Source organism: Hetaerina americana, unplaced genomic scaffold (genome assembly GCF_022747635.1).
Source record: "Hetaerina americana unplaced genomic scaffold, ioHetAmer1.1.p SCAF_38, whole genome shotgun sequence".
Lineage (NCBI taxonomy): Eukaryota > Metazoa > Arthropoda > Insecta > Odonata > Calopterygidae > Hetaerina > Hetaerina americana.
Window position 1 is genome coordinate 4,410,718 of NW_027286963.1, and position 12,522 is coordinate 4,423,239.

Here is a 12,522-nt window from a genome sequence, read left to right on the forward strand (position 1 = left end):
TGTGCAAGGTGTATCCTCACTCCCTACGGGTCATTTGATGACACCTTATAAGATTGTCTTCATTCCGTCTTTTTTCTCCTTTTTTCCCCCTTTTTCCCTCCTCCTCACTTTCAATTCCATTCCTTCCTCTCCAGACCATCTGCTGCACCTCTGTTCTGCAACATAGGGAGGCACAACTGCTAATTGCAATGATGTGTCCTAATTTCTTGTGCTTTACACCAATGAGAAGCAAAAATGCGAGCAATTATTGTGCGATTGTTTGAATTATATGTGTAACTGTTTTATTTGTTGTTATTATAAAATTAATTTTTTAAATTTTATTCCAGGCTGGGAACCAACAGAGCTTACTCAAGCAGCCCACCATTCTCTTAGCAGCAAGATCCACACTCTTTAGCCAACAGAACAGAGTTGTAGTCCCAAAAATAAATATTAAGCTGGAACCAAGCTCAACAGGTAATTTGTTTGGAGTATTTATTAATTTTCTTGGCTTTTCAGTGATAGGTACAATACTCAGTAATTTATTCTATGAATTGAATGGGTATGTAATGAGTTGCTCTCTAACACTGAGTGAATGGGAAGGATTTTCACAAGAGAACAATTGAATAGAATCATGTCATCTGGCTGCACACATTGCAGGACTTTCCAAAACCTTGAGAGCCTAGAACCTGTTTAGACTAACAAAGCACTTCATCGAACCATCATTGAAATTAAGGATTTTTATGGGCAATTGCTCATTTTCATCTGCCTCAAAATATGTTACTTCAATGAAGTTGAATAGTCAAATAGTTGGCTTTTCAGTTTTTGAGAACTTTGATTGCTATAAGTGTGAACCTTGATTTTTTTTAAAAACTCCTATAAGTTTGAGATTATTTTTGCTGATTCCATCAGTAATTAATTCTTCACTTCTGATTGACAAAGAGTATATATTTTCCTCTTTCATAGAAAAATTGATAATTTTCTGCACCAATGAGCATAAAAGTTTTTTTCATTTCTTGGAAGAGGGGAGGAGATTTTGAATTTTTGGTATATATAGCATGTATCTAGTATGATGCCACCATTTTAGTTGCTGTACTCACTAGCATATACTAGAGGATGGTGGAGACATTTTCCCTTGTCGGCTATTCCCCATTGAATCCTTTCATTTAGTAATGTCAAGAATAAATAATTAATTTAAAGAGTTACGATGAAAGTCTTGATGAATATTTATTAAAAAAAACAATTGTAGATTATTTAAAGTTGAAAAAAATTGCATGAATTACATTTTCCTTGCTGATTTTTATGTTGTCTGCAAAATGTTCGTCACCATTGGCAGTAACACTCTTGTTGGCTGTATCTTGTAGGGTTCTCCCTTCCACCAACACCCCCTTCATCAAGCACCAGTGACAACGAGGGCAATCTGTCACCCATCCATCACCAACCATCATCACCAGCTGCTGGTGCCGCAGGTCATTCAAGGCATGGCAGAGGCCAACAACAGAATGCAGCCACCCGTCTCTATTTGTCAGCAAGCGGTTCTTCCAGCCGGCAGCCAATCCAGACTCCTCTCATCAGTAGTCAACCAGTGAGTATGACATAAAGAGTCAATATGCATTGAAAGCAAGGGATTTATCTACTCGTACATAAGTGATTTCATTGTGAAGGAGTCATATCAGAAGCAAGTTTACTATTTTCATTTTGCAAAAAATTATTGCATTTATCATGGATCCATTTCTTTTTTATATTACTGTTTGAATTATTATAATCACTATCCAGAAAATTCTTAAATCTTCATCAGATAATGCAAACCCAAAGATAAGTTACAATTTATTTATTGAATCATCCATTGATAAAATTTGGAATCAGAGCATATAATTTCTGCTCCCAAATTAGTATTCATGAACAAAATCTGCCCCATTTTTAAATCTTCACACTTTTTTTAACTGCAGTAAATTATTTAAATCATTTCTCTGGTTTAACTGCAGTAATTATTTAAATGAGTGCTCTCATTGGCAAAAGTTTACAGTGGGTCATTTTTGAAGTCTAAATCAGAATTTGATAGCATTTTAGTGAATGGAAAGTTGTTACCTTCATGTAATCTCTGTGATGCAATGGATCAACAAAGTTTGTCTTGTTTGTTTTTTACAATAATAGCAATTTGATTGGTTATTTATGGTTGGATGTGCAAAAATTCAGCCATGCCTACTTATCTATTTCCATGGTATTCAATTCAATAATGCTTAACCATGATAAAGCAGTGAAGCTAATATATACAATGTTTTTTTCTAATTACCTCTTGCAGAAGGGATCCACTGGTGTTTTGATGTTGACAGAGGAGGAAAAGAGAACTCTGTTAGCCGAAGGATACCCTATTCCCACCAGACTACCTCTCACCAAAGCAGAGGAAAAGTCTCTCAAGAAGATCAGGAGAAAAATCAAAAATAAGGTAAATTATTAAAATATGAATAATTATTCATTGGTCGCACAACTGTTGTTGAGGATGTAATGACCCTTGGTCAAGAATATATTCTGTTTTATAAAATGATTTCCAGCTTATTCTACCTACATTATCACTCAACCAAGTCATTGGTACTTAAAATGTAAGGTAAACAATGAATGGAAGATAATTTCACACATTACAAGAGTAATTTATGATAATGTCAATTTTATATATTACACTGATTGTATATTATTTTTAAATGAGTAATGTGGCAATGAATTGCACTTTTATTTAGTTTTTGATTCAATTTCGATTCGCGCATATTTGTTTACAAACTTGGTTAATATGTTCTCACATAATAATAAAATTAAGAATACAAAGTATCTTTCCACTGTCCTTTATTTGCGTACAACCAGTTTCAATGCTCAAGCGTCATCATCTTGAAACCGGTTGTATGCAAATAAAGGACAGTGGAAAGATACTTTGTATTTTTAATTTTATTAAAATGAATTTCCACAAGGCTGAGCCGGGAACAATTGAATATGTTCTCACATTTTTATCAGTGATCGAAATTGACTCTGAGTCTGGGTTTGAGTTCTAACAGTGTTCGATTTTCTGTGATATTCTGATGCTTTTAAATATACCATTTCTAGGTATATTGCCCTAATTATATCTGAGTGATCTAATTTGCTGATATAATGTGGGAACTTAATAATTATCTCTTGGTGTCATAATAAATCTCAAGCAAGCTAAAGCCTGCATTAGGTTACACTCCATCCCTCCTCATTCACCTCCCTGAAATTCCAACTTCCCCCAATTTTATTCTTTCTCTTTTTAATGTTGCAAATCACCTCAGCACTCAGACACCTTCAATATATAACCGCTATTGCTCTGTACTCAAAGTTATGTAGTTTTGACTGATTTTAATGGTTTAATTCTTGCAGATATCTGCCCAAGAAAGTCGGAGGAAGAAGAAGGAATACATGGATGCCCTCGAGAAGAAGGTTGAGAACCTCTCAAATGAGAATAGTGAATACAAGAAGAAAATTGAGAACTTGGAGGGAAACAATGCATCATTACTCAGCCAGCTGCAAAAGCTCCAGGCCCTCGTTGGAGGTCATTCCACATCCAGTTCACCAAGCAGTCGAATCAATAGAACTGCAGGGACACAAACAGCAGGTGCACCATCATCTGTAAGTGGCTGGACTTGAATATTATCAATTTTTTGAAATAATAATAACTTTTCAAAATTTTAAAGCTCACATTTTGTCAATTCATTAATAATTCAGAATTGAAAGCCAAATCATGGATGCAATTGATATTAGTTGAGAGAGTGAATGAATTGAGTTTTTGAGCATATTTCTTGTCATCATTAGTTTAGCATACATTGATTTCAATCATTTGCTCTTAACAAAGATTTGGTACTCCAATAATTGTATCAGTTCAAAACAAAACAATTCAATCATGATGGGTTTTGATGATTGATTATTATTCCTATTATTCCTTGTACTTAATGTTTCTCTACTTATTTTTCAGTTACACATGCCATATCCTGTAACACGGAGTTCAATTAAATAAATATTAATCATAATTGAGAGTTTTATTTTTGCAACTCTCTCTATAATCATGGGTAAGTCTCATATACTTTCTCTCAAGTCTATTCTGAATGTTTCTGCATCGTTCTCCATGTAGTTCTGTTAAGTTGACCATTATATTTTTCTCCTCATTATAGGTGCTGGTGCTTTGGTCTGCCAACTTCTGGTTACATATATGAATATATATTTGTGCATCATTATTTCATCGGTCTTTTGCTCACTGCTAGTCTTCCATTATCATACACCATGTACAAAAGAATGAAGCTTAGCACCCACACTGTTTCCATTGGATGGGCCTTGCAGGATATCATTCAACATGATTTTATGTTTCACCATGGATAAATCGCAACTGAGTGGTAAATATTGTGATACTTTTATGTAAATGTATTCCTGGCATTATGTATTACGCCATATGCCAAATAGTCAATAATTCCTCATTTGCAACTATCTCTGCAGTTCATGAATATTCTTCATTCCCACAAAAGAGAATTGAATGCAATAATTGAATTTCCAAATTATTATCAGCACGCAAATATTTTATTGATCCTATTCTAACCTTGCAATAATGTCAGGCTACATTTCAAAGTGTTTGTTCAAGGGTTATTATTATATCTCTTGATAGTAATGGCTGCTAATTCATATTAGGCATACAATATGCCCTCATCTTTGTGTATAAATTCTGCAAGGCAAATGATGCATTAATGAGTGAATTTAGTAGAAATATTTTCTTAATTTTAACAAGAATTTCATCAGAAATCAGTAATTTATTTACTATACTATTCCTCTGAAATCGTTTTGCATATTAAATACCAATCCTTCATTCATAGAAAAATAGCAGCAATTTTTCAAAACAATTTTATGTCCAAGACATGAGAAAAAAATTCAGTGGTGGTTGACATCTTCCATTAATGTTTCCACTGCCATTCCTATGTTCTTTTACGTTTTACAAGGGGGCACTTTGAACTTTTGCTACGGCTGAATGCATACCCATTGATCATGGAGGAGGATGGAAATCTTTCAATGTTGCAAACAAAAAATTTTAACTTAATTGACGAGTGAGAAGTGTATTGATATATTTTCCGTGGGATAGAATCAACTGTGATTTTCAATTAATGCATGGCAGAAAGACATGTTACCAAGGGTACCAAGGAAGGAGGAATATGGGTCGTGTGAGGCGTACCTACATAATCCAAAAATTTTCTCTTCCTCGTAAATCTCCATCAGAACCAAATTAATTTATTTTTACTGTCAATTCTCAATTTACTGATCACCTACTTCCTTCATATTTTGTGTTGTATTTCCAGTTAATCAGAATTAAATGTTTTTTGTTCTCTCTTCTTCGCCTCATGCAATTGCATATGATTGCTCATGATCTCTCTTTTGATTTTCAGGTATTTTCGCAAGGTCCTATCCTCATAAAATAGCTATTAGTCTGGATAGCACTGCCAATCGTCGGTGGTGGTATTTAGATCTGGCAGCGTTCTTGCATCAGGATTATCAATGTGATTTGTGTGTGTTTGTGATTTTGAAACTGATTCCAAAAGACTCCTGCTAAGGAGCCTGGATGCAGACAATTTTAGTGTAAAAACTTAAGCAGTGTGCTGAGTGATTCAAGAGTTTGGGTTTCAACGAATGATTCCATGTTTATCTCAGGATGCTGAAGTTCGAGAAAGACAAGCAGATGATGAGAATGTTCAAGTTGTGTGATGTATTTCTGTTGTACCATAAGTATATGTGCCAGTGGATTTCAAGCTGCATATATTACAACGATTTTTGTCATTAAGATGTACATTTTTTTATGTGATTAAGGGGTATGTGCTACCATAATGTATTTCCAATGTTCTCACAAATATTGTGATGGTTTCAACTGTCCATGTAAGTTATGTGAGCATTTCAAATAGTTTTTCAGTAGTGGTTAGCGTTTAAAAATCATTATGACCAAGAAATACCTACCTAATCGAATTCTTATTATATATTTGAACAAAACATTGAATTTTACACTGTTGCTAAGAGTTACGAAATGCAAGGAAGGTAATAATACCAGCCTTATATCTCATGATAGATACCTATGTAAGTTTTTTTATTAACATTTTAATTTATCAAGGTGTGATACACTTCTTTACATTTTTCACATCATAATTTCCTGTTGTAAACCTCAGTGTTTTATATAGAGGATAAAAATGACTCATATATTATATATATTGCATGAGAGATATTGTTGTGCTATAAGACAGATATATATATCTTAAAGCTGAGGTCATACCATCCAAGTATAATATAATCATAGATGAGTTGAAAACTTCATGTCATCTTGAAAAATGGTTATTTATTTTGGAATGAGTTTTGTGAAGATATCAAAGAAATGCAGTCACTTATTTTTGCTGAAATTTCAGTGAACTAGCTTTTATTGAATAAATAAAAAGATTAAAAGATATCTCTAAGTGGGCATGACAAACATATTATGTCTCATTAAATAGATGTTGACGGAGTGTACAGAGATGGGTATTTTGCAGTAACATATATGGTGTCAATCTTTTAATATATGCTTACCCATTAAGGTAAATAAATTTAGTTTGACATACCTACCATATGTTTTTTAAGAGGTTCTATTGAAAGTTTATGTCATATCAATAAACCAAACATATTTGCATGGTTGGATAAGGCACATTTTGAATGGGCTAATGTTAGAGTTTATTTTTAGCCATTTCTGATGGCAAGATTATTTATGAAAGAATTCTATATAAATTTAAGGATTATGCCAGAGATTTTTAATTGAATGTATCCATTGGTAGGTGTTATCTTTTTAACTGTCACGCTCCAATGAAATATGCTTGACATTCGAAGTAAGATGGCAAAAAATATATACATATATATATAAACTGTTATGCATATTAAATGTTTTTAATGCTCAGCTTACCATTAGTGTACAGCTGGGACCAATGTTTACTTGTCAAGCTGTGAATAACATAATCTTTATGTGTGTTACTGTTATGAACTGCCAAAGGAATTGTCATCTTGAAGGATCAAATTTATTAGCTATTTCATCATAAATTTTGAATGGCTTTAAGTATGGAAATGTGCAGACTCTGACTGTCATAATGAAGTTCAGAGAGCATCAGACTATTAATGGATTAAAGCATTCTAATCGTAAAATGAGACTGAAGCACTAGTACCCACATTTTAATCATTAACTATTCCAGAAATGTGATTTTGGGTAATATATTTTTGTAGAATTTTAATCCAATTTATGGAATCTGGAAATTTCAACATTCCAACTGGGTACTGAAGTAGTGAGAGGGATAAAATGTAAAAGTGGAGATGATTTGGAGTGCTCAGAGTTTGCCTTACTGAAATCATTTCATAATCTTTTTTTTTTAAATCATGTACAAGAATATTTCTGTACTTAAAAAGTCACACTTTTAATCTCATTAGCATTTTTTGTCAATGGAAGCAATGTTGAAGTGGAAAAAAATTGGGCTTTATCATTAATCAGCTTGTATTGTACAAAGTTCTATTGACTGTGCTTGATCTAATTCATTCCATATCATCATCAGGTTATAAATGTATGTACGTCCATTAGTGGTGCCCATTTCTTAGGCCTGATGGAAGTGTAATTTCATGGGTCGTGCAATTAAAATATAAACTTATATGTGTTAGTGATATTGTGATTCAAATGATGAATAATATTTACAATCAATGAATGTAATTTATAGTACTTGACTAGCCAGTCCAACTTACTGAGGGCATTAAAAAATCCTATCTGGATTGGAGATCATACCGTATATGACAGACATCATAGAAAGTGGAAGTTTATGACCACAAGCTGCCAATCTATATTTTTTAAATATTTGGCTGACATCGACAAAAATCGAAATTCAATGAATACATATTTTTTAAGAAATGGAACTAGTATTTGAAACGAATTTAATAGCTTAAGGAGGTAGACAAATGTATGATGGTCTGTAGTTAACTAAGCTAATATAAAAAGTGAATGTGTATGGTTGTGCATTTTAAGTGTTTCTTGGAAAGATAATTTTGGGGAAAATGGTGGGATTTCTGTGTTTTTAAAGAAACCAAGATGGAGCTGGGTTGTTGGGAGTTCATATAAGTTTTGATATATTGTAAATAGATAAGTTGCATAAATTGTTATACCAATTGCCTGTTGCATTATTGCACCTTAATGTATAAACAAGGATGGATTTGAAAAATAAATATCATTTATAACAGATTATTTCTAGAGTATTTTTTATTTTTTTAAATTTGTTCCTAAGCTGTTTATGTGTACTCCGAGTGTCCAATCCTAACTGGCAACATGACTAAGTAAAAATGTAGGTATTACCTATTTAAGGTACATAGAAGTATAGAATAAATCCTTTTGTTTGTAGCACAATTGAAGGCTAGCCCTGCAAGTCCAAATACCTCCTTGGGCAAAAATGTGACTCTTTCATTAATTGAGTTAATATCTTGGTAGGAGCAGATCCACTTAAGACCCATAAACCTATTTTTCAATCATAGTGAGCTTAAGTTAGGCCTTGGATGGTCACTGAAAACTTGTATATTTCCTTATGGGTTCATGAACAATATTGTATGATATGTAAACCTATTCAATACCATTGCCTCGTCCAGCTCCCATTATGTTTCGTGTTGTAGCTGAAGTATAATTGTAATAAATCATTGCATCAACTTTAGGGTCATGAGAAAAGTATAGCATTCAGGAGATGGGCTACTAGAAAAATCTCTATCATCATACAGTACTCCCTTTTACTAATTTCTTCCATACTACTTCCCACAAACTTCTTTCACTTCCGTCACATTCATCCATATATGCATTCATCCATATATATCTACATGCTCTTTTGTTCCAGTGTTCCAATACCTCTCATCAGTAGAAATCTCTCCAATCACATTCTCTTTTTGATCTACCCTTCAGCATTAACCACTTACTCTTCGTTCATATATGTTCAGTCATTCATTTCCTCAGCATTACCAAACCAGTAGATCACATATATTTCCTACTTTTTTATGACAAATGCATCCAAATCATATCACTTCATGGACCACGCATTCTCACCCTTTATTATTTATTTTCAGCACAATCTTTTTAGTACACCATTACCATTGAATTTAGTCAAAAATTATGAATACTTATCCTGTCCATAGTGAAGATTTTCCTCCTTACAATAATAAGGGTAGTAGGTACACTTCTATACATTCCCATTTTTGCTGTGTTCAACAAACATTCATAATTTTTTTACACCTCACATTCAACAAAAATAATTCTGCTTGCATTTGTGTGCCTTTGAATCTCTTCCTCTGTCCTGCCTTCTTTCATAAAAATTCTACCAAGAAAGACCAAGTGGCACTTTCAAATCTACTGCATATATTGCCATCAATGAAGTAGATCCAATCCAATCCAATGGAAGTCGTGAATGAGTTCACTTGGTTTTCCCCTCCTCAAGGTCCTACTAACTCCTGTATTCTTTTTAATAACTACTGAAAATTTACCAATGTCATGCACATGTCACCCATTATGTAAATCTTAATTCTGAAATATAAAGTTGGAATATGAGTGAATAGATAAATTCATTTCAATTCAGGGTGTGAAGGAAATTATCACTAACGGATGCATATCATGTGGTACACCACTGTGTGAGTAATGACTGAAAAATATAGTATACCAAACAACAGGTTTTGCTTTTTTGTTTCATGGTGCCAAATTATATATTTATGGGGAGTCATAGCATATGGAGTGCTGTCTAAACTTAGAATGGACTCTAAATTGGCATCAGATGTAAGATTTACTCAATATACTCAGTTTACTCATTTATACTCAACTAAACTTCTAAGAGAAGTATTGTGGAAGTGAAGCTTCATTTTAATGTCCTGGTTTAGAGTTCCTAATGAGGATGGGCTTTATGCATTTGTGAAAGAGTAAAAATATATTTTCAATGCAAAGAATTGATTGTCTCTCGCCAACAATGTCTCCATTCTATATGAACATGTTCTTTTATCCAGGGATAAGTTGGAATTTGTTGCACTTAGCTTCATGGCATTTCTAACCCGCGGGTATTATTTCACTAATATCACCACCAGAGCGCAGCTAAATAGCTTGCAACTTGTGTTGGACAAGTTTCGAACAGTGTGAAAGTTAATGAATGCTATAAATTCTTGGAGAAATTCTACTAACTGACAGAAACAGCGTAAATTGAAGTAGTTATATAATTCTTCTGGTGCAGTTAAAACGTCTGTGTTTCTCTGGAAGACGTGAATGAACTAAAGTACGGGTAGTATTCGAAACTTTGTAAGGATGTGCGAGATTTGTAGGATGACAACGCAGTGAGGTAGTAATGGGAAACGCTAACTAATGTTTTTACTCAGTTCATGTGTGTTTCTGAAGCGATAAGGACGTGTTGAAAGATAGACAGCCTAGGGATAATACGTTTATTAGGCGTGGATATACATAAAATTTTATTGGATTCGCCAAACGAATTACTAAGTCTTGATGAATGCGTAACTAATTCAAAATGAAGGTCGTTTTTGGCTCTAATATTGAAGTATACCTTAATTTATTAAGAATTTAAATTAGTTCTACGTGAGAAGTGATGTCTGGAATCGAAACGAATACTCCTGTGTAGCAATTTTCTACGGAAAACGTAGGGTTCTCGTCTCCATGCTGTCGAGTTGCATTTGGCTTTCTGTTGAACGGAAATATTCTCGTGCTCGAACTTTACAGGACTCTAAATAACTGTACTTTTTATCGAAGTAACTTTTTAATGTGGCCCACATTCTTTCTAAAAAAATTCACCGTTTTCACTTTCTCTCACCATTGTATGCTACTAATATCTCTTGTTTGCTGTCTTAGCCCAAAGCATCTATAGGGGATAATTATTTCTTATTTTCTACCATATTCGGATGCCGAACCAAGTCTGAGTGTTTGTTTGATCCTTGTGTATGCCTTAATTGCCATCACCTTTCCTCCTCCCACTTGCATCTCTTTGGTTCTTCGCCGTTGTACAAGTCAAACTGAAATCTACTTTTTTGCCCTTTAGGCTTATATTACATCCAGTGGTATCTTGTTAAGGGTGTATATTATTGTTAATTATTTCGGAACCAATGTCATTTCCATTTACTTTATTCTTTCTATCACTCTCCATCAGAAACTTCTCTTATTGGGATATGCACTTTGTGATGGATATGGAAATATTTCCCAGATGTTATCAACATTCTTCATCGATATACTTCGGCTTTTTTAATAGCCTGAGAGAGCTGATGAGCTTGAAGTGGGGAAATTCTGCTAAAGTTTAAAGTGTTCAGTGAAGACAAAAGCAAACCATTGAAAAGCAAAATCATGCATGATCTTAGGCCCGAACACGCCATCACCACAAATTGCACATTGGTAACTAAATGAATGAACGGTGTCAGACATATCATTGTGCACTGAACACTAATTTCACTGCCTACAATTTCATATAAAACACGTCCATACTTAGATATTTTAAACTCACAAATGATAGTTCTTGGGGAGTTAGTATTAAGCATGATCACATCGATTTCACCATGGAGAAGAAATCCAACAGGAAAACAGCTCTTGAGAACTATGTATACCATTGGAAAAAATAATCATGAATTTTTGGTATGTAGAAAACCCACCTAAACATTAGATTACATCCATGGACTCAAACCATGCTATCAGCGGGAATATTTCTGCTTTCCAGCCCTTGGTACAAATGTGTGTCTGCAAACCCTTTCCTAAACCAGAGTCCAATTATTAGGTGGAAAATATTTAGCACATTGGTGTGGCAAATTGCTACATTGATGCATGGAGAGTCAAATGAAATGTGTAATGCATTGAATTTCAAGTTGTGTAAAATTATTTATAGTTTTCCTGATAATTAAGTTTGGAACCAAGGAATTACTTGTTATTGGTGCAATTAAGTGAAATTTATTAGTACTTCTCCCCTTTTCTCTATATTTTGGAACTGGAAAACCAATGGGGAACATTGAATTAGTATCAGCTAATTTACGACTATTTGCAACAAATATTCTTGATTTTTAATATTAGAGATTTTTTCAGGTTTATGAGTAGATCAGAAGTAGATGATGAATAATATCTGTCCCTTAATAGAACCTTTTCAAATGTCTGTTATCAGTTACATTGAATCTGAATAAACTTCTTTGGGAGAAATGATTACTCTCTTTGTTTTTCCCAAGTAGCATGGACATATTCATTGGAGTTACAACTGAGCACTTAGGTTAACAGTTTTTATCATGAATTGAAAAACTGTAATGAAATGGATGATATCAACTCTATTGAATGTACAGTAAAAGTAAATTTACATGAATGCTCGACAGTAATTTGTGAACTAATTGAGAGAATAAAATTCATAGAATATACTGTTCTTTTGGAGTTCATGCATTTATCTGTTATGTAACCCCATAATTTCTTGCAAATTATGAAATGATTTTGTTATACTAATGAATTATCTGATAATACTTTCACTGCAAACTTCT

The 12,522-nt window shown here is 33.5% G+C and overlaps 1 protein-coding gene across 1 annotated transcript in view; it reads left to right on the top strand.

Annotated features, from left to right (window-relative positions):
- The window catches only part of LOC139691556 (cyclic AMP response element-binding protein A-like), a 78,106-nt gene extending 69,903 nt beyond the window's left edge, over window positions 1-8,203 (top strand). Inside the window, exons 4-10 of the mRNA XM_071589430.1 lie at window positions 327-453; window positions 1,341-1,561; window positions 2,279-2,422; window positions 3,361-3,609; window positions 3,953-4,046; window positions 4,149-4,367; window positions 5,403-8,203. Of these exons, the coding sequence (XP_071445531.1) occupies window positions 327-453; window positions 1,341-1,561; window positions 2,279-2,422; window positions 3,361-3,609; window positions 3,953-3,994 (783 nt within the window). The 3' untranslated portion in view covers window positions 3,995-4,046; window positions 4,149-4,367; window positions 5,403-8,203. The remainder of the gene's footprint in view (window positions 1-326; window positions 454-1,340; window positions 1,562-2,278; window positions 2,423-3,360; window positions 3,610-3,952; window positions 4,047-4,148; window positions 4,368-5,402) is intronic.
- Window positions 8,204-12,522: the final 4,319 nt, after the last annotated feature.